Genomic DNA, 21,921 nt, shown 5'->3' with positions numbered 1-21,921 from the left:
GAAAGATCACAACATCCAACAAGCTCATCACATAACACATTTCTCATGTATTGTCCTTCAGTCATTCAGTTGTATTTTATGTTAGAATAGGATGTTCCTCAGGATTTTACACATTCAAATACAGTGTTTTAAGATTCATGCTGAGATTTCCCCACATCTATATTAATGCAACAGTACAGTTGAGTCAAACTGATACTGGAAATCACTGAAGCGCTATTGAGAAGGTTGATCTCTCATTTATTAAATGGAGGAAATGAATTGAAAGTCTGTCGCTACAACATGTGACTGTGGGCACAAATATCAGACACACTTTCACATTCAGTTATCATAGCCTGAAAATCTTCACACCCAGCACAAGACCTTCAATCTTTCAGCCGCTGCGTCTTTTTCTCGTTCTGCTATTATTTTCATTTCTTGAGCTGCCAGTGTTTTTCTCGCTCTTTTCCATTCGCCCGCTCCCGGGGGGATCTTGCATTCACAGCTCGCAGAAACATTGCAACTATTGCAGATGTTGAAATGTTGATCCCATCATTCGTACGGCTGGATGAGGATCCCTCAGCTGTTGGCTGATCCAGACCCCCTCCCCAACTTCAACCTGCTTCTGTTCTAACACTGAACCTGAATGAGCAGCATTCTGACTGTGAGAGAGAGAGATTGAGTGAGTGAGTGAGTGAGTGAGTGAGGGAGGGAGGGAGGGAGGGAGGGAGGGAGTGAGGGAGTGAGTGAGTGAGTGAGTGAGTGAGTGAGTGAGTGAGGGAGAGAGAGAGAGAGAGAGAGAGAGAGAGAGAGTGTGAGCAAGAGAGAGAGAGAGAAATTGAGTGAGTGAGTGAGGGAGAGAGAGAGAGTGAGCAAGAGAGAGAGAGAGAAAGTGAGTGAGTCAGTGAGGGAGAGAGAGAGAGAGAGAGAGAGTGAACAAGAGAGAGAAATTGAGTGAGTGAGTGAGTGAGTGAGGGAGTGAGTGAGTGAGTGAGGGAGAGAGAGAGAGAGAGAGAGAGAGAGAGAGAGAGAGAGAGAGAGAGAGTGAGCAAGAGAGAGAGAGAGAGAAATTGAGTGAGTGAGTGAGGGAGAGAGAGAGAGTGAGCAAGAGAGAGAGAGAGAAAGTGAGTGAGTCAGTGAGGGAGAGAGAGAGAGTGAGCAAGAGAGAGAGAGAGTGAGTGAGTGAGAGAGAGAGAGACCTTTGACCTTTAAAATCTGATTTATTTTACAATAAATACTTCAAAAAAATACAAAAAAATTAAAGAAAAATAAAGTAAAATAATTTCATATACTGAACAATTTACAACTCCACTTCTCTTTTATAACACTCCAAAACTTAACTGATAACCTTGCCCTTCATTGGGCTTACACGACACACCTTCTGTTCCCCACATAAAAAAAAAGGTCTCAATATCTTTTACCATTTCATAGTAGGCGAACTCCAGCATCAAACGTCCCTTTATAAAACCTTTTAACATCTGTACTGGATCTACTCCACTTAAATTTAGAATCCTGTTTTTCCTGGTTAACCAGATCGCCATCTTTGCTTTACCAAAGATAAAGTTCAATAATATTACTTTTTGTTTATTTGTCGCCCTATATTTTGGGCCAAATATAAGTAACCCATTAGTAAACAAAAACCCTAACCTTTGGCAAACATTTTTTAACAACCAAAGAAGTTCACTTAGTCTCGAACATTCAACAAAAAGATGGTTAACGGTTTCAGAGTCCCCACAAAAGCTACACTCTACACTATGCAAAGGATTCAGATGTGCTTTGTACCTGTTTGTGGCTATTGCCCAATGTACAATCCGCCACTGAAAGTCCCCTAGTCTTTTTTCAATAGGCTTCTTATACAGGGACCTCCAACTACCTTTCGGGGAAGATCCATGCTCAGTTACTCCAATCCATTTTGACTCGATCACATTGTCCAGAGCTCTTAGATTAAGAATTTTAACACAAAACATGTACAGGGCTTTCTTGGAGAAAAGTTCAAAATTGCCAGGTTCAGGTGTTCTAAAAGTCAGTAGACTCCCTTCAGTCTCTTCCCAATCTTCCACTTCTGCAGACACACGAATCTCAGGGAAATATCCATCAAAGTTCTCCAACTGTGCCAGCTGAAGACGCAATTGGTTCTTTATTTCTTCCAGCAGTCTTTGAAGAACTCGAAGAGACCGAACGTCTGTTCTCAGATGCAATTCTTCTGCTGTAATCCACTGATTGTTAATTTTTAAATGTCCAATTTTACAAATGCCAGCTTTTATCAAGTTATTTCGTAAAGTAACAGAATTCAGTAGATCTGTAGACAACAATCTGTTAAAGAACAAAGGTTCTTCCATAGTCCAGACGCTAACTCTTTCCACAGAAAAAATATGCCACACTTGTAAAGCTGAAGCATAGAAAGACGTAAGTCCGTTAAGGTCCATGTTCTTCAAGTTCATTAAAAACAAATGTCTGTCAAGACCCAAACGACCAACCCTCTGCAAGAGGGCACATGCCACTTCCATCCAGTTCTGATCTTGATGGTAAAGAAACCTTTGGACAGTCTTTAGACGGAAAGCCGCGTATCTGGATTTTAATTCTATTAGGCCTTGTCCTCCTTCATGAACTCGTAGGTACAAAACTGCCTCTTTCACCCAGTGCTTTCCAGACCAGAAAAAATTAACAAGAACTCTCTGGATCTCCACAAAAAAATCCATTGGTGGATCCAGAACATTCAGCCTGTGCCACAGGGTAGATGCCACTAAGTTGTTGATAACCAGCACTCTTCCCCTATATGATAGTTGAGGCAGCAACCAGTTCCATTTAGATAACTTAGCACATACTTTATCCTTTACATTTTCCCAATTCTTTTTTTTAAACTCTTCACTTCCTAAATAAATCCCAAGAAATTTAATTCCTATTTTACCCCATTTTACATTTTCAGGAATAACTGGTGAGACCTCTGTTGAATGTTCAATGCACCACAAAGCTTCCGTTTTACTCCAATTTAACTTGGCAGATGATGCCTTTTCGTATAAACAAAGACACTTCTTAATTATATTTACCTCTTTTTGATCCTTAACAAATACAATGATATCGTCTGCATATACTGTCAGCTTCAATTCATTATAGATATTGTTTCCTACACATATACCAGAAACCTTTTTTCTAAATAAACACAGCAAAGGTTCTACTGCTATTGCATACAACTGACCAGACAAAGGACATCCCTGTCTGATTCCCCTCTGCATTTGTATTGGTGGGCTTAAACCTCCTCCAATTTTCACTAAACACGAAGCCTTTGTATACAAAGTCTTAATCCAGGAACAAAAAACATCACCACAACCAAAAGCTTTTAAAGTTTTAAATAAATACTCATGATCTACACGATCAAAGGCCTTCTCTTGATCTAAGGATAGAAGACCCAAATTGATACCATTTAATTTACAATAATCAAGTAAATCCCTCACTAAAAAATGTTGTCATAAATAGTTCTATTTGGAATACAATATGATTGGTCTTTATGAATGATGTCCCCCAACACACACTTCAATCTATTGACCAAGACTTTTGCCAGAATTTTATAGTCAGTGGTGAGAATGGAAATGGGTCTCCAGTTCTTCATGAGACTTATGTCTCCTTTCTTGGGAATAAGAACAAGAACAGCCCTCTGACAGCTCCTAGGAAGATTTTGCTCCTCATAGCATTTCTGTACAACCTCGTAAAAGTCTTTACCGATGATTCCCCACATGGCTTTATAGAATTCCCCCGGCAGACCATCGATGCCTGGTGCACGACCAGGTTTCATCTGTTGTACAGCTTCAGTCAATTCTTGAAAAGAGAAAACACTGTCCAAGTTTGCCTGTTGTTTTCCATTAAGAGTCGGAAGTTGTTCAAGCAAGTCCGATGTACTCTGTGATTCACAGTTTTCAGCTCTAAGAAGTTCTGAATAAAAGTCCACAGCAATTTTCCTCATGTTTTTTGGGTCAGACGTTTTAGACCCATCTGGTAATGTCAGACAATGCATTACATTCTGCTTTTTTGAAACTTTTTCAAGATTAAAAAAATATGTAGTTGGTGCATCCATATCATGGACTGACAAAAAAAGTGACCTTATAAGTGCTCTTTTAGCTTGCACTTGCAGTAGGGAGTTAAGAGTATTCTTTCTCTCACATAAGTTCTCAGCCATCACAGTGTTTGATTGCAGCACCATATTAGATGTAATTTTTACTATTTCCTTTTCTAATTCAATGATTTTTTTCTTAATCTGTGTAGTAGAGAAAGAAGAAAACTGTTGACAAAAAATGCGAATTTGTGTTTTTCCCAATTCCCACCACTGAATTAGGTTTTCATATTCACTTTTCTGTGAAACCCAAGATCCCCAAAAGTATTTAAATCTTTCAATAAATTCTTTCTCCTGTAACAAACGTACATTCAATTTCCAGTAAGGGCTTTTGCACTGAGTCTGTGATAAGGTCAAGTTACAAGTAACAAAATGATGGTCTGAGAAACCACATGGTGCAATATTCGCAGCCACAATCCTATTATTAGTTTTTTTACAAACATAAAATCTATCTAATCTAGCTGCACTTATTCTCTCTTGTGAAATTTTTATCCAAGTGTATTGTTTAACTTTTTTATTCCTCTCTCTCCACACATCCAACAAATCATTTTGAAAAGCAATTTTTTTTAGAAATGCTGACGATTCAAAATCTGGTTCAGTATTATTCCTATCCAACATAAAATCAACTGTACTATTCCAGTCACCTCCTACTATTAGGAAATCATCTGCATTCACAATTTTCAAATATTCATTCAGTTTTTTAATAGAATTATTCTATCTGCACTTCTGTTTGGAGCATAAATATTAACAAATATGAACTTATATTCGTCAATTGTAGCTTTTACAACAAGAAGGCGACCTTTTTCTAATTCTAATTTTGACACTATATCAACATTGAGGTAAGGTGAAAAAAGTATGGCTACCCCAGCACTTAAATTTGTTCCATGACTTAAAGAGTAACTGCCCTCCCAACACAATCCCCACTCTGTCTCATTGCTCTCGTCGCTATGTGTTTCTTGTAAAAATATTACATGCGATTCTTTAAGCTTAAGGAACTCAGTTAGTAAACCTCGTTTTTCTCTATTCCTCGCACCATTTATGTTTAGAGTACTAACTCGTAAAGTTTGCATGTTAAAGGTGTGGAAAAGAAACAAAAAAAGTGAAAGACAGAGAAAGAGATATATAAGAGCAGCACCCATACCCATGTGAACCTATTTATTCTTTTTCTTTCCTTTTAGACTTTTACGAACTACTGTAGCCATTTTTTTCAAACGAAATCTTTTTTGTTTTGATATGACATCACATCCTACACTTTGCTGTACAGTCATTACTGACCTCAAGAATTTAACGGCATCCGGAAAAAGCTTCAAAACATCCACTTTCTGTCCTTTTGTTTGATCCAGAAAGTCATTAAATTCTTCCGCAGTATACAGATCTTTAGATGTTTGACTCAACTCAAACTCCGAAACTTCTGAACAACTGTCACTGTCACATCTTGATTAATCAACACACACCTCATCCTCCTCAACAAACTGTAAACCACTTCCACTTGCCATTTCAACTTCCATATCATTGCCACATATAGTACTCTGCTCAGCTCCTGAAACACCAAGCACTATCGGAAAAGAAGACTCACTCACCTCTGATCTTGACATTGACTCCTTGTCTGACTCGGCCTGTCCTTCTGAAAGCTGTATGCTCTCAAGGGAACTAGTACATCCACTGTTAGTTGAACTTTTATCCTGAGTCTCCTCGGTTTGTTTTTCGTTTTGTACTTTTTGCTTTTTATTTTTCGGTTGTGTATACGTTTCTTTTACCACCGTGTGTCTTTTTCGATTTTATCACTAGTTTTTCCAAGTTCCGACTGATTTCTCTTTTCGTTGCTTTCCGTCTCTGCGCTTTTCTCCTCATTTTGTTTTCTATGAGGACAAAACAATTTCTTGTGGCCTAAATCTCCACATTCAAAGCATCGCATACTTTCCGTTGTTGCGAAGATCATGTAAGAGCTTTCCTCGTGTTGTATACGAAAAGATACTTCCAAAAACTTTGTCGGTGCTTGCAAAAACATAAAAACCTGTCTCCGAAAAGACGTTACGTGCTTTAGTGCGTTGTTCTTACAGCCGAGTGGAACAGTTTTAATTGGACTCGCAAATCTTCCAAAGCGACTTAGTTCTTTTATTATCGCTTCATTCTTTATGAACGGGGGCGCGTTCGAGATTATGACACGCGTCGCAGGAGAACGCAAAGGTGTCACCTGCACAAACGTGTCCGCCATTTCAATTCCATTCTCTACAAGCACATTAACAAACTTCTCTTCTTCCAGAAACACAACGACGGCCTTATTCATCCTAGACGCTGAAATTATTTTATCATGGCCAACAACCCTTCCCATGGCCATAAGTACATCTTCCACCGTACAAATTTGATCTGGAAAACACTTGCATCCATTTCCAATAGAGAAAACCGGCGTTCCCTCATTTGCGGGTGAGGCCATGTTTAACGTCTATGCAAATGGACACCAGATCTTACCACTTCACAATTAAACCCTGACTAAGGTGAGAAAAAAAGACCATAAAGTTTAGAAAAAAGGAGAATGTAAAGATCAATCAAACGCCTCTCACACTCCTCACCACGCCAAACTCACTCATGCGCACTAGACAGAGAGAGAGAGAGAGAGAGAGAGATTGAGAGAGAGAGAGAGAGAGAGAGAAAGAGAGAGAGAGAGTGAGTGACTGAGTGAGGGAGGGAGGGAGGGAGGGAGGGAGGGAGGGAGGGAGGGAGGGAGGGAGGGAGGGAGGGAGGGAGGGAGAGAGAGAGAGAGAGAGAGAGAGAGGGAGTGAGTGAGTGAGTGAGTGAGTGAGGGAGGGAGGGAGGGAGGGAGGGAGGGAGGGAGGGAGAGAGTGAGCAAGAGAGAGAGAGAGAGAGAGAGTGAGCAAGAGAGAGAGAGAGAAAGTGAGTGAGTGAGGGAGAGAGAGAGAGTGAGCAAGAGAGAGAGAGAGTGAGTGAGTGAGTGAGTGTGAGAGAGAGAGAGAGAGTGAGCAAGAGAGAGAGAGAGAAAGTGAGTGAGTGAGGGAGAGAGTGAGCAAGAGAGAGAGAGAGAGAGCAAGAGTGAGTGATAGAGAGAGAGAGGGAGAGAGCGAGTGAGGAAGTGAGTGAGCGAGCGAGTGTGCTGTTCAAGTATTCAAGCATGTGTTGAGGTGCTGCTGATGGGTGGGGCTGGTCATGTTGATAAATCTGGATTGAATCTACTGGTGTATGTGGATTAAAAGCCTCTTCAGAAGAACATCAGTGTTCACACACTATTATAAATCATACGTCTACATATGTTATCAATACTATATGGATAATTAATATTGCTGCGGTGACTTTTCAACAGGTTTGACGTCCACCAGCGCACCACATTCCTGCGCATTGTTTCACTTTCTACAGGGTGTTGATTTAAGCGTCTACAGACTGTTCAGCGAGAACTTTCCCAGAGTTTCCCTCAGCCAAGAATCATCTTTGTGCATCATCATCATCATCTCTGGAGAGCTGGATTATTCTGGGATGTCCTGGAATCAACATAGTGTTTGAGAAACCACATGTTACACATTGACTTTTATTCAGTGCTGACCGCCCCTACATAACGCTGGAAGAGGCCTGATGTCAACATCTTTCATTACTCTCTTTATAAGATTCTTCTGTCTGGCTGTTGTCACTCTGGTTCAGTCTCAGTCATATAGAGTCCACTTTCACAATCCACTCAATCCACTACTTAAAGGAGTAACTCACTTCAAAATTTGCCCCCCTTGACCTTTCGTAGTAAGAATAAAAATGTCTCTGTAAAGTCAATGGGGTCCTTTAAGTAACATGAGCTCAGAATAGTTTACGTTAGATTTCATGACCAGTGCATCTTATGTACCTCAAAATGACAAGAACACAAACGCAAAAGATTCCAGTTCAGAAGATCTCAGAGGTTCAGTCGTGACTGATGTTGTTGATTGTATTTGCACAAATGCAGTCAACACAAGGTTATTCTTGTTTACTCAAATGAAAAGTTTGACAACTTTACTGTTCATTGAAATCAAATTAAATATTGACCTAAAAAAGATTGGAAATACTTAACTAAAGGAAGAATGATAATGCTGCCTCAAAAATAATGTATAGTAAGTTTAAAGCAGTAAAATTATGTAAATAAAATAAAAATGTTTCAATCCTAAATGGCAATGTAAAAAATAAACCAATAAATGATATAATGACAAAAGCAAATACCAAGATTGCTAAAACCAAAATCTAAGAATAGAAGCTCATTTAGAAAAAAACTAATAAAACCTAAATCAAAACTATAATAACTCTGAGTCAAAGAAGTCAGTGTTCCTCAGCTTTTAATAGATGTGATTCAGATGATACTCACGCACAATACACACTTGAGAGCAGGACAAGTTTATTGTCGATTATTCAGCTCAAATGCTTCTGTAATAGTTCAGTAGAATAAGCTCAGGTTTATTACAAAATAAAGTCTTTAAAATAAATAAATATATTTATATAGAGATTTTTAATTATACTTTATATGTAGAAAATAAATATATATCGTACGTCTTATAAATAGGTTCGTCCGTATTTACACGTCTTTCACTAACGTTTCCATAATGTTCCTGACAGTCTGAACATCATAAGTCACCCAAATCCATTCAAGGCTTATTCGCTGCAACAGATCTTTCTTTCAGGCGTCCCAGACCTTCACAAGTACCAAACGCCATCAACATCACGTGAGTTCCTCCTGGACGGGGTAAGGGTCAATTACTATAAAACTCTTCCTCCCCGCCTCACGATCTGAGATTAAGATTTCAGATGTTTGTTTGTCAGCAGAAGCTGATTGCAGGTCTCAAGTCCCTTTCTGAAGGTATGTTGAAAAGGCTTTTGCTTTGCGTATGTGCTAGAATATAAAATCCACCTTCATGTTGATAAGTGCTGTGTCCGTAGAATCAGCTCCAGGGTCCAGACTGAGCATGTCCAGTCTTCTCAAGGCCGATATTATTATTGCTCAAAGGCAGTTTTCCTTCCCCAGATAAAGATCCAGTTAAAAAGAAAAAAGTGTCTCGTGTCGTGTGGCCCTGAAGTCAACACCTCTTTCTCAAGACGATGTTTTGGCACCAGCTCTGGATGCAGGAATGTTCTCTTCTCTGTGGTTTCAAACCCATTAAGGAGAGGAAACAGAGCCATCCAGGACACACACGTACTGTTTATCTCAGTCACCGCTGGAGAGGGATTCCTCTTTTTGGACCAGAACCCAGATATAAACAGTGGCGAGGCGTCTTTTCCATCCAGCACCTTCACCAAACCTCTCCGACCCAGCAACTCTGGGTGTGTTTCTGGTCACCTGTGCTGGAACAAGTCCCTGTAGGCCTGAGGGATCTTCTCGATCTCAACGGGCCTGGGTAGAAAGTGAGTCAGCTTCTGATGCTTTTTCGTCCTTCCCCCTTCTCGAGGCGAGCCGTCTTTGTTTAGAGCCACGTAATAAAATCGTCCAGTGTCTGTGTGCTTGTACAGCGTGGATGCGTAGGTGTTGTACCAGTTCTCCTCAAACTGCTCGCGGAACACGCACTCTGCCGTCAACTTCTTCTGCACAGAACAAAGAGGAAACATGGGTTAGGGGAGTGAGTCCTGCCTACAGAAACCTTCAAAGACCAGGTCTAAACTCGTAACAAATGATCATATATAACACTAAAAGTGATTCTGGGCTCTTTATCTTTGGGGAACCACTTTACGTGCGATATAAGACCATATATTGGTGCTTTAGTGGTAAAAGGGGGTCAACAGGTTCTTTATACGGAAGCGGTGCTATATTGCACATCTGTCACTACAAAAAAACACTGAAGCACCAAAATATAACTAAAGGGGAACCACTGCACGTGTGATTCTTCTCCACAAAATGACATTCTTACGAAGTGCTTTTGTCTGTTTTGTACTACAAATATCTAATCATTCTTAATTAAAGTGCACTTTCTTGACAATAAAAGTGACCTAAGATGTTTTGTCTCTTTAAAAAGAGAAAAATATAAGACAAGTAAGTTTATGGTCAAATTAAGTACAGAAATCTGTCCATCGGTTGAGAAAAAAAACCTGAATTAGGTACTTGAGAAAAAGCTTTATTTATCTCACCCCATTGGCTTAGTTTTACCATAAACTTACTTCATTCTTACATTATTTTTCATAAAATACGTCTAAATATCTTCGCAAGTGTTTCTTGTCTAGTAATTGGATATTGATTTAATAATCGTTCGATGTTTTTACTCAAAACAAGACAAAACCTAAGAATGTCATTTTCAGTGCAGAACCATATCTTGGTGCTTCAGGGGTTCTTCAGAAGGGATGACTGAGTGACCGTACAGGGGCATAATACAGTCCCTCAAAAACCACTGAAGCACCAAAATATGGTTCTATATCGCACGTAAAGTGGTTTCCCAATGATGACGAGCCAAGAACCACTTTTAGTCTAATACATCATCTGCCTGATCAAAAAATGTGTTTGACAGCTGCGACGTGAGTCTGACCTCCAAGTGCAGTGGAAAGCGTGAGGGTGTGACGACTAAACTGTGGCAAGTGGAAACTATCTCAGGCCAGACGACAGGTGCTCGCCTCACCAAGGCAACACCCAAAATCATTCTTCAAAACTGTTAAGCTTTTCGTCGGGTTAAAGAAACCCCTCTGCATCTTTCCCCGTGATGCAATGAGCTTTTCTCACACAAGCAGGCCAGCGAGAGAGAGAGTCTGTGTGGGCTGCCGCTACTACAGCGCTGACAGAGCTCCGTGAGCAATGACTTGAGGTTAAACAGGTGAACTTCCACTGGCTGACTGTACCGTGGAGAACAATGGAGGACGCTGGGGCTCCATCACGTCTTCTGCCAAAGAACAGTCACGCACCGGGCCAGACTCAAGTCCTGGTGTCAGTGCTTTCAAAATGAGTGCTGGAGATACGGTGAGCCGTAAACGTGCGGCTAACAAATGATTTGAATAGTTGGCTCGTTGCGTTTGATAAAAAAGCAAGTCACCAAATCACCAAAATGCTGGCGAAGGTGCAATAATAATGATGAATGTGAGGCTGTTGAACTGGATCAACCCAAAGAACCAGTTCATCTGTTTTCTCAATCCAAACACCGGAGCATGGATATCAATCCATCAGTAGGATTTGAATCCACTAGTTAAGCTAACGTCAGGTTGATTCCCGTGCCGTGAGCCGGAGTCTCCGGGTGATTTTAAAAGCCAGTTTTCACGTGCCGACTTGAGTTTACAAGTCTGATTTTAATAGGATGTTATCACGTTACACCTAAGACCGTCTCGTCTCGCATGAAACAGGGTTGATGCAGAGAATCTGGCTGGGGCCCCGTGTATTGTCTGCAGAAATCTGATAGCGTGTTTCTGTGGAGGGGGAGTCTAGGCACAGTTTTCTATATATGGTTAGAGACGCCAGCACACAAACAGTCAAATGGCGCTACACTCTTTAATCTTCTTTCACATGTTGTGCAGAGTTAAGGCCGTCCCTCGCACGACAGCGCTCGTATATTCGATACGTGGGTGTGTATACGTTACGCGCTTCACGTGTCCCTGGAAAATATGTAAATATTTTAAGTGCGGAGCGACATGAAGAGGCACTTTTTCTTCTGGGAGACTGAACGCTGTTTCGGATGTGAGAAGTTAGAAAGAGACAAAAACAAGGTGAGCCAGACGCTGGTGTTAGCCGCTGATCAGAGGTCAGGGCCGCCAGCGCTTGTTTTGTCTGCTTTAGTTGTCCATCTGCATCATATGGGAAACAGACTGTGGGCGGACGGGTGGCATTCCTACTGCTACACTTCACAGAGCAGAACCTTCTGTTGTGCACGGGCATGACTTACCGAGCCGTAGAGTTCACCCTTCTCATTCATTCCCAGATAGAGACCTGCATCCACCCCACGGATGCTCACCAGCCCGACGGCCAGACTGATGAACTCTAGAATACCTGCCAGAGAAAAACACAGATGAGACGACCAGCTGACACGACTCATGTACCTCACCACTTCACATTCACGAGCTTGGAGCCCAAACCTTCACATGTGTGCGACTTGTGTCTTCTGTTCAGACGTGTTCTTCTCTTCTAAACTATAACAATATCTGTGTGTGCTGCATCCCCTCATCCTCATGTCAAACGTGTGTGAGTTTCTTTCTTCAGCACAACACAACAGAAGATATTTTGAAGCACACAAAAGAACCCCAATGACATTTCTCAAAATATCTTTGTTTGGGGAGGTGAAGTGTCCCTTTGGCTGCATTGGTGTCAGTTTTTGCCTCAAGCAGCTGTTCACACACGCTCGTGATTAAAGAGTAAAGTGGTCTTCTCCCAGCACCTGGAGTCAGTGTGTGTGTGTGTGTGTGTGTGTGTGCTCCGTGTTAAGCAGAAGCATGTTTCATGTGCGTTTAATCAAAGACACTGGCAGCTCGCAACATTACCGACAAGCGGCTGGAGTTTGCCAGCAGGATGCCAGATACATGACCGCAGACCACCCCGTCCAGTAAAGCAGCTTGTTTGTGTGTAAAAACATGCATTAGCGCTGGATTCCACAGTGGTCAGGCTTTCATTTGCAGCTATTCTTCTTCAGAGCTGCACCTGCACAGTGATTATGGATTACGTCTGGCCTCTGCTATCGTTTGTTTATGCTTGTAATAGCGAGCGCTCTTTGACTGATTTATTAGCGCTGTAATTATTAGTGTCTGTTCCTTTGAACACGTTTACAGAGAAAAACAGCCTCATGCTGCGTGAGTTTGTTTTCCACCTGCGGCCCGTGACCCGGCGCTGGAGTTCACAGGAGAATTGGACTCGTACACACAGAACGCATTACAAACACACCTTGCCCAAACTCTGGTCCAGATGATAGTTCCAGAATGTTCCTCTTAACCTGACACGGGGCGTGTCCAAACTTTTTTCATCATCATTTTGGCTGTGTTTGAATTCAAGTTGCTGATCATTTTTAAAGCATTCGTTGTATTTTAATAGGACTATATGTTGAGATCAACAACACTAGACTTTTCTCTGGTCTCCAGTTCTCATATAAAGTGCACACACACACGTACACACTGTCAGATTATTTTACCAGGCACATGGACACATCACACACGGATTACCAACACATCTTTTACAATGCATAATACATTTAATGCATTTTTCTGAAAGAATAATGTGCATGTTTGCCACGGCATGTTCTTTAAAAATGTGTGTTTTGCCATTCTCTCACTTTGTTGTAAATCCATCAAACGCTCCCCATCTCATTATTTCATGTTTTGTTAGATCTTTCAACCCAAGATCTTTTGTGTGTGTGTTGGATATTCGTAGAAAAGAAGTCAGCACAGCATGACCTTGACCTTCAAGTAAACGCTAAACTTTGAACCCCGCTAGCATGTTCCTAAATGAAGTCACAATCATTTCAAATGTTTCGTCTGCAGGAATAAAGCACAGAGTAATGGCTCATCTTTATCTGTGACTTCTCTTAAAACCTCGCGAGGAGAAAGACTCTAAACCGTCTGGTCATGTGTGTATTGGTTTCGCTCGAGATGGCACTTTGTGGAAGGCGAGCGGCCGGTTACGCAGAAGACTCGCACAGGTGCTGTTGCACTCACCGAACCTGCTGTGGTCCTGTCGGGTCCCGTGCACCGTCCCGTTGGGGAAGATCTCCAGCTGGAAGCCGGTGCGACAGTACAGCTGTCTCCTGCGCAGGATGCCCTTCAGGTGGCCAAAATCCGTAAGCGATCCGCGCTGCAGTCTGCCCTCGATCAGACCCAGTCTCTCGTTCAGACCGTCCGACAACGGCACGTTCCCCAATGCTGGAAAAGCCTGCAAATCCAGATCGATGCTGCCGAGAAATCCAGCCACCTCTGCCATGACGAGAAGTGCGCGCGATCACAGACTGGAGAGGAGAGAGACGCGCATTTCATCTGCGATCTCACTCATTTATATAGACATCCATATCCACCCCGAGCCACGCCTGGATGACAGCTTTACCTTCTGCATGTCTCCTCAAACTTTCAGCTCTGATGCTTGCTGTCTGTCTGTGATCCGAGCGCCGTGCGTAAAAGAACCTTCAGATCGCCAAAGAGTGTCGAACACAGATGACAGACGAGAGAACGGCGAGCCCTCGGTGCGCGTGAAGCTCTTCTGACGTTCTGCCTGTGCTTCTGGTCCTCTGATGGCCACTTCGGTCTGAATCACCGCGCGCGCGCACACGCGCACTGCGCTGCAAGTCACTGCTGGAGTTTCTGGCTGTGTCTCAAGAGCCAATTAGCTGTCTATCTAGGCAGCACAGCTCTCTCTGCGTGCGCGCGCAGCTGGGTGCATTATTGTTGCGCATCAACACAAGCTGCATCTTAGAAACATGGAGATCTGGCAACCTTTTCATGGGCATCAGTGCGTACTGCATCTTTGGCATCACGCTTCAACTCAGACCTTTTTGGCATGTATATACATCGTAGGCATGCGCGAGACTTTCAGTCATTATAGATCTGTACAGCGTCTTTGGGGCATTGTGTGTAGTGAGCAGGCAACCAAGACTCCATTGTGAGCATCACAGGTGCAACATTTTTGTGTTGTCCTCATAGACACATGAAGGGACTTTTAAACCTGCTGCACTGCACTAGACACCCGTTGGCATGCCAGGTGCATGCAGCAGTTTTGGGCATCATTATAGGTTTGACATGTGCCAGACATGTGATGAAACTGCTTGCACTTCTTACAGAGACATCATGTTTGGGCATTAAAGGCGCGGTTCACATTAATAACATTAGAACACTATTATAGCATTATAGATGCATTTTCAAATCTATAGTGAGCATGTTATTTTTCTGTGTCAGAAGCAGTACATTTGGTTTCATACTGTAGGTAAATAACACTGTATGACAAGAGGCCATCACAGCACAGCGGCACCCTTTTATCAGATCATATGACATAATATACAGTATTTCTGCATGTGTTTGTAATAAAGACGTGCAGCTCAGTGGTTTTTTCAGACACAGTCCTTGAGTTTACACAAAGCTATTTTCTCCAGCTCCTCTGTGTAAGCAGGTGTTTCCTCCTCCTCTCCAGCTGTTAGATATCATCCACAGGAATATAAGCTTGATGACGTATTTGATTAAAGTGAAGCGCTACAGGGAATGTACAGTAAGGCAGACAGAATTTCATCAAATTTCACAAACATGCTTATAAATCAGGATCTACACAACATACCTCTGATAGAGATGAAAGATTTCAGTGAAATGTAATCTGTTTTGTTTATAATCTTCAGACACTTGCTATTCATGGTGTGCATGTGTATGTGTGATGAATGCCAGCATGTATTTTTGCATCAAGACGTTGTCAGTGTTATTATTTCCATAAAGCAGAACACTTACATCATCTGATCCATACTGAACTGGAATGTCTTTTGACAAAACAACTGACTCATATATCATCACATCTTTCTCCACATGCGCATGTGCTGTGTATGAAGTGGCACAATATCTAAAGTATTAGCTGTAAAATGTAGAAATACTGAAATTTAGATGTGTAATTATTCACCAGAGAACACATTTAATCAAGTTTGAAAGAGTTGTCCGAGGTTTGGGGATGTTGATATCAAGCGACCCTAAGTGTAGTCTGTTTATAGCATCATGTTAGTTTTTCTACTTCTGCTGATTGTAATTCGTCTTCAAAAGTAACAAATATTGTTTTCATCTGTAAAGATTGTCTTGATAGAGAAAACCTGTAAACATCACAAACCGTTTTTAATCACAGAGCTTATTTTTTGCGATCTTCCAAGAGGATCTTGACTGGATTCAGATCTGAGGGTGTCTGGGTGTAGGTCTTGTTGGTGGTCTGGGTTTGGTCTGGTCTTGACTCTGAGCACCTGTGACAAAGCGAAAGCGCTGTACTAGTGAAGGAACATTCCTCCGTGGCCGTGTATGATTTCATCTGTTCTTATGTGACTCGTGCGTCCAGAGCGGCGCAGAAAAACGATCCGTTCGGCAAGCTGTTTGCAGAGCTGGATTCTGTGTAATTTTTTTCCGCAGCTGAGACATAACAGGCCGGCTCTCTTCTTTCATGGAGGTGGTCCTTAAACTTCAGTGGAGGGCCGAGGAGCACGAAGAGCCGGGCTGAGCGAAGACATGGACAGATGCATGTGAATGTAGGTAACGGTGTTGTGTTTCAGGTTTTGTTTCCGTTGGCCATCTCTTGTGAAGATAGTGTTAATTAATTTGTTTGCTTTGCCTTAAGCTCTCCGGGCCTTGAGAAGCCATCAGCGGCTGAGGAATGCTGTCGAAAACCAACATTTGTCATACAAATTAGTTTCATATGCTTTAGGCACAGCCACCCCCTCCACCACTCGAGACCGTTTAATATGTCACGGCCGCAGTTTGTACGATCATTTTTCTGCTCTTAACATGCGGTTTGATCAGTTGTCCAGATTTATTTTGGGACGTTGAAATGGACTCTCCTGCCATCTTATTGCTACTCTATAACGTAAAGCGTGAGTTTGAAGTTTGTCGTCCAGTTTTGCATTCTGTCACAGATGTTAAAAACAGTCTTCAGCCACAGTATTCCTGTAAAAGGCAAACCTGTCCTTTCAGCTTATGGGGTCAGTGTGTAATGTTCTGAGGGTCTTTATGTACGATCACGAGAAAGCCACTGGAGTGTTTTCCTTCTCAAACACAGAGGGACAGAAATGTGGCGTCAAACAGATGTTAGGAGATCTTTGTAGAGTCCTGGCACGTGTCCAAACTCTACCTATCTACACAACTATTTACATGCTAATCCAGCTGCTCTCTCTCTCTCACTCTCTCTCTCACTCTCTCTCTCACTCAGAAAGGCATTATACCACCCTGTCATAGCTGTGTGTGTGATGGATCTGAAGTGAAGTTTATTGTAAAGTATTTTGCTCATTATTGTGAGTGGGATCAGTGTTCATAAAGAGTTTATTAACTGCAGAAGCTGATTGATAACAGTCATGTAAGGTGTTTATGTGAGGGATGGTGAACATGCAGCTGACGGGATGGTCAAGTCTCACATCGCACTGAAGGTGTTTATTCTGTGATAATGACCAAACTTATCTCACGGCAGCAAAGTGTAATCCTGACGTCAACTGAACCACAACTTTTCTTTCTTAGGGTGTGTTCACATATGCCATGTTCGGTTGGGTTAAAATGAACTCGTGTGCGATTGCTCTGTTAGTGCGGTGTATTTGTGTGAACACTGCCACAAAAACCCTGGGGCCTCATTTATACAAACTTGCGTAGATACCTTCCTAAATTAAATTTTACGATTATTTCACAAAGTACGTACATGAGACTCATAGAAGGAACGTATGCACAGATAATGCGTGTACACCTCTCCATCTCATGTGAAATCTATAAATCACAAATGATTGTGAAATTACGCACACCTGAACAGTTTAGATTTCTGCCTTTTAATGATTTCTAATAAATGTCATTGATTTATAAAAGATCACCTGTCAACATCCAAATCCTTTATGAGCGGCCAGAATGAATTTCCAAAAGCCTGCAGCGCTTGAACAAGAAAAAGTGTGTACGTCTGCTTCTACCCTGACGTTTTCCATGTCAAAGACAAATTAAAAATTGTATTATGATTTTATTGAGAGTAGGACTGAAATAACGATATTTGGCCGAAATCTTACTAACAAGTTCTTAGACACTGATCTGGGCCCTTTGCATCCATATGTGAAGTCTACAACCAAAAATCGGGTATAACGTTGGACATGGATTTTAAATTTGACAAACAAGTAAAGTCAAGACTTCTTTATTATTGAATAGATTCGTCTAGATTACTGTAAAGCCCTCTATGTTGGTGTCATCCAGGCCTCGCTCTCACGTTTGGAGTTAGTGCAGAATGCGCAGCTCGACTTTTAACTCTTACGCATAAACGGGAAAAAATTTCCCCCATATTTGCTTCCTTTCACTGGCTTCCGGTCCGTTTTATAATCGATTATAAGATTTTAGTGATTGCTTATAAATTCTTAAATGGCGTAGCCCCATCCTATCCATCTGATTTAATTAAACCTCATGTTCCATCCAGGTCTGTGATGTCTGCTGACCTTATGTTGTTGGCAGTCCCCAGAGTAAGACTGAAGCAAATGGGAGAGCGTGCCTTTCCTGTATCTGCCCCTAACCTGTGGAATGCATTACCTTTGTTAGTGAGGATGGCCCCTTACTTGTCTGTGTTTAAAACTAGTCTTAAAACACATTTTTAGACATTCGCTTTTAACTCAGTTTGAGAGATGTGGTTGTTCTTTGTCTTTGTAGCACTTTAATGATGTTAATTTTATGATTTTTTTGTACAGCACTTTGATAAAATGTGGTTGTTTTAAATGTGCATTACAAATATATTAAACTAATCTGTGAGTACGCACGTTTTATAAATGAGGCACCATACATGCAGACTGAAAAGATGGGTCTTGGTTCACTTTCAAGCGAACTCTGGCGCGGTACGATTGAAATATGAATGCAACACGGACCGAAGGCATCGAACCGAACCAATAACAGGACGTGATAACAACATACGATCTGAAAATCAAGTGATTTGGTCATATAAAAGGAGTGTTTATTAGATCTGTGCTTGCACATGTAACGGAGGAATTCTTGGTGGCGTTTTGACTGCTTTAAACACTATATGAGGTCTTTGTGAGTTACCGGCTTGCTAAAAATCCCATTAAATGCGCAGGCAAACCCTGAGCATGTTAAACCCGACACACAGCATTGTTTTGGATGTCCGGTAAGTTCCTGTTAAAAATATTTACATTTATGCCAAAGCGATTTACATTTCATTATACTATACATTTATACTAAGGTATGTGCAATCGTTATCTTTAGGTTCGCTGTTAAAATGCCAGTCTGAACACTAAGCAAATCAGAACTTGTTCTGCTAACACTTTCCTTGTAGCATGTATATATAATGCATTATAAAGAGTTATTAAAGGGTAAAATGCATTACAATTCTTCATAATGTGTGTTGTAATGCATTATACTGTATGTAGTTGTAAAAAATTATAACCAATTTAATATGTGTAGTGTAATAATGAATTGCTAAGTGTCATAAATAATTATTATTACAGTTAATACATTATAACACATTACAATCCCTTAAAAGGTGCATTACAATGCTTTAAAACTTATCTTATAATGCATTATACATACATACTTCAAGGAAAGTGTTACCCTTATTATTTTGGGTCCGGATCAAAATAACCAAACTACAAATATGAACGCACCCTAAAGCTCAAACTGCATTAAAAACATGTGGTTTCAGCTATTGTGCATGTGCACAGGTCGGCAAAAGACTGTGTGGAACCTGCCTTAAAGAATCGTCAGTCTGTAATGATTGATGATTGGTTCATTTTACTGGAATGCGGGACTTCCTCCGTTAGAGTGGCCAATTTGAGCAAGGAGCATTACATTCTCTTCTCATTCATAGTGATAGCAGTGGGGCATCATGTTCATATATTTTTTCTTTGTAACATCATCCCAGATATACATTACTATGGACACTTTGCTCATTTGGTCATTTAAAACACATATCCAGACCTTTAAGAGGAAAGTCTTTAACAGTGTAGTTCACTTCAAAATTTGCCCCCAATATACCACCATAGTCCTTTTTAGTCCTACTGTGGAAAGTCAAAGGGGGACATTTTGAAGTTGGAGTTAATGTTATGAATATATATGGGCTATTTAATTTATTATGGTGTGTTCACACCATGTTGTAATTACGACAAATATGCGATTTAAATGTGCGAGAAAGTCTTTCTCATATAAAAAAGAAGAAGAACGTTTACTTAAGGCATGACTTAAAGGTACAGTTTGTAGAAATCGCCGCTAGAGGGCGCACAATCAAAACAACAACAATCTCGTAGCTTGATGACGCTGTGTAGGAGCATGAAATGATAAGATATGTTGTCTTCAACTCCACCGCTGATGACCATCAAACAGACGGGAACGAAAAACATGTAAGCGGAAGAGGTTAAGTAATAAAGTTTTATAAATGTTGCGTTTGAAGAAAGCATTTTATTTCATTATAATGAATTAGACCCGAGCAATGTGAGGTTTAAAATTAAATTGTTAGTCATAGATATTACAGTAATTGTCTAATTCAAATGTGTGATAACACTGCACGGTTTTAAGTGTTCAAATCAATCATAGTAAAAGTTATTTTGAACGTACCCACATCATTTGCAATAATGCTAGACGGACCGACGGGACAAACTACTTCCGCATCTGTCTAGGACAATGTCACGCAGTTGCTACCTCAGTAAAGGCGGTATAACAAAGGGTAATGTGGATATGACGCTATTGACAGGCGACTAAACGGCCCGGGTGTCATGTTGTATCGAGTCCCCCCTCGAATTTGTTTCCCTTTAGGACCCCGAGTGATTATATTGGCTGAAAGAACGTCTGTTTGGGTACTCTTTTAGCGCCTGATTGCAATTCTTGCATTTTTTTAAATTCCATTACGATACATTTCATTAGAACTTTGCTAAAATGACCATTAACGTATTTTACATAAAGTGCTTGCTATGCTGGTATGTATATGAGACTATAGGTAGTGAAACAAATCTCGTTCTTACTGTTTTAGTTAGCTTACGTATCAACTAGCATAGCATAGAACTATGTGGTTAACTAGCGATTGCAAAAAAGCTAGCCCTAGCACTTACTGAACATTCAAAAAAGTTACCTTTTGTACAAGTTGGGGTCGAAAGGGGACCTAATTCGAGGGGGGACTCAATACCTCATGACACCGGTGCACTGTTTAGAATGGCGATTTTCTCAGGATTGGAAACATTTGAGATATTGTAAGTACTCATCTGACATAACGTTGGCCTAGTGGTTTTTGGATATTTTACTGTAAAATTCTTACAAAATGTACCTTTAACAAGTAGATGAATTGCAGAAATGATGTGAACATCATGTTTTGTCCCCTCAAACGGACAGTTAACTACGATACGCATGAACGCAGCATCAGTTTTAGACGTTTAGTTGTTATCTGGGAATAACACACCTTGTCCCAACTGACCATTCAGAATAATATAAAACCATTTAATACATATAAAACATGATTTCTGTAAGTTCGTGAATATTTTGGGGTCTTAACCTCAAGACCTTAACCGAAAGAGTGTATTGTGTGAATTTACACATGATGTTAGTAGTGTTAGCTCTACAGTACCTTGTATGGTGTTAACCTACGTGACACATGACTCTCAAACACTAGAGGGTGCAAATATATCTCTGCACCTACACAAAAACTAAATCAAACTGACCCCAGAAAACATTTCAGCATTTGACAAATAGAGACACACATGAGTTCATGATACGTGAATGTTCAGATAAGAGTGACGTAAGGTGATATTTTTAGAGCATTTAGTGAAGTAAAGCCAAGACCGATCTGCAGCGTGACTTCTCTTTCAATACCTTTCATCACTGCCTACAAAGGAAAAGCACTTGTTTTCTTCACTTGTTCATGAACTTACTAGATTTGCCTTCTGATCTTCAGTTAAACAAAATATTCATGTTTATGAACAAAAACCCATCATGTGAAAAGGTAAAAGTGGTGACCCTTCCAGTGATGTCTCAGTCTTGAAATTGGAATTTCTTATGAAGGCTCACAGTTTCAATCTTGCGTGTCTGTCATTATTATGCATTAAAATGACATCTGTCATGTATTTAGGATATTTGGTTGTGTTTTATAATTGATTTGGGCATAACATCGAGCGTTTGGATGAGAGAATCCTGACTAAACTTAAAAGTGTGATTCATAAAGTGCTAGCACCAGGTCTCATCTGCTAAATGATTTAAGAGTGCCGGAGAGGTTAGATACCGCACACACTTTACAACAAAGAAACGGTGTGCTGGAGTGGATG

At 40.9% G+C, this 21,921-nt stretch overlaps 1 protein-coding gene across 1 annotated transcript; it reads right to left on the bottom strand.

Moving 5' to 3' along the window:
* Positions 1 to 8,609: 8,609 nt before the first annotated feature.
* Positions 8,610 to 14,171, bottom strand: LOC130438223 (fibroblast growth factor 16). Its single transcript, XM_056770057.1, has 3 exons — positions 13,649 to 14,171; positions 11,893 to 11,996; positions 8,610 to 9,622 (listed from the first exon to the last, which is right to left on the bottom strand). The coding sequence occupies exons 1-3, from the start codon at positions 13,908 to 13,910 to the stop codon at positions 9,377 to 9,379; spliced, it is 612 nt and encodes a 203-aa protein (XP_056626035.1). The 5' UTR covers positions 13,911 to 14,171; the 3' UTR covers positions 8,610 to 9,376.
* Positions 14,172 to 21,921: the final 7,750 nt, after the last annotated feature.

This window comes from Triplophysa dalaica, chromosome 16 (assembly GCF_015846415.1).
Source record: "Triplophysa dalaica isolate WHDGS20190420 chromosome 16, ASM1584641v1, whole genome shotgun sequence".
Lineage (NCBI taxonomy): Eukaryota > Metazoa > Chordata > Actinopteri > Cypriniformes > Nemacheilidae > Triplophysa > Triplophysa dalaica.
Note: the sequence above shows the minus strand (reverse complement) of the source record. Positions and strands in the feature narration are given on the sequence as shown.

Bases quoted from the DNA above. Each gene is read 5' to 3' on its own strand.
- LOC130438223 (XM_056770057.1), bottom strand. From the start codon at position 13,910: ATGGCAGAGGTGGCTGGATTTCTCGGCAGCATCGATCTGGATTTGCAG. The intron at 11,997-13,648 runs GTGAGTGCAACA...TTTCTCTGGCAG, and splicing joins ACAGGACCACAGCAGGTTCG to GTATTCTAGAGTTCATCAGT. The intron at 9,623-11,892 runs GTAAGTCATGCC...TGTTCTGTGCAG, and splicing joins AGGGTGAACTCTACGGCTCG to AAGAAGTTGACGGCAGAGTG.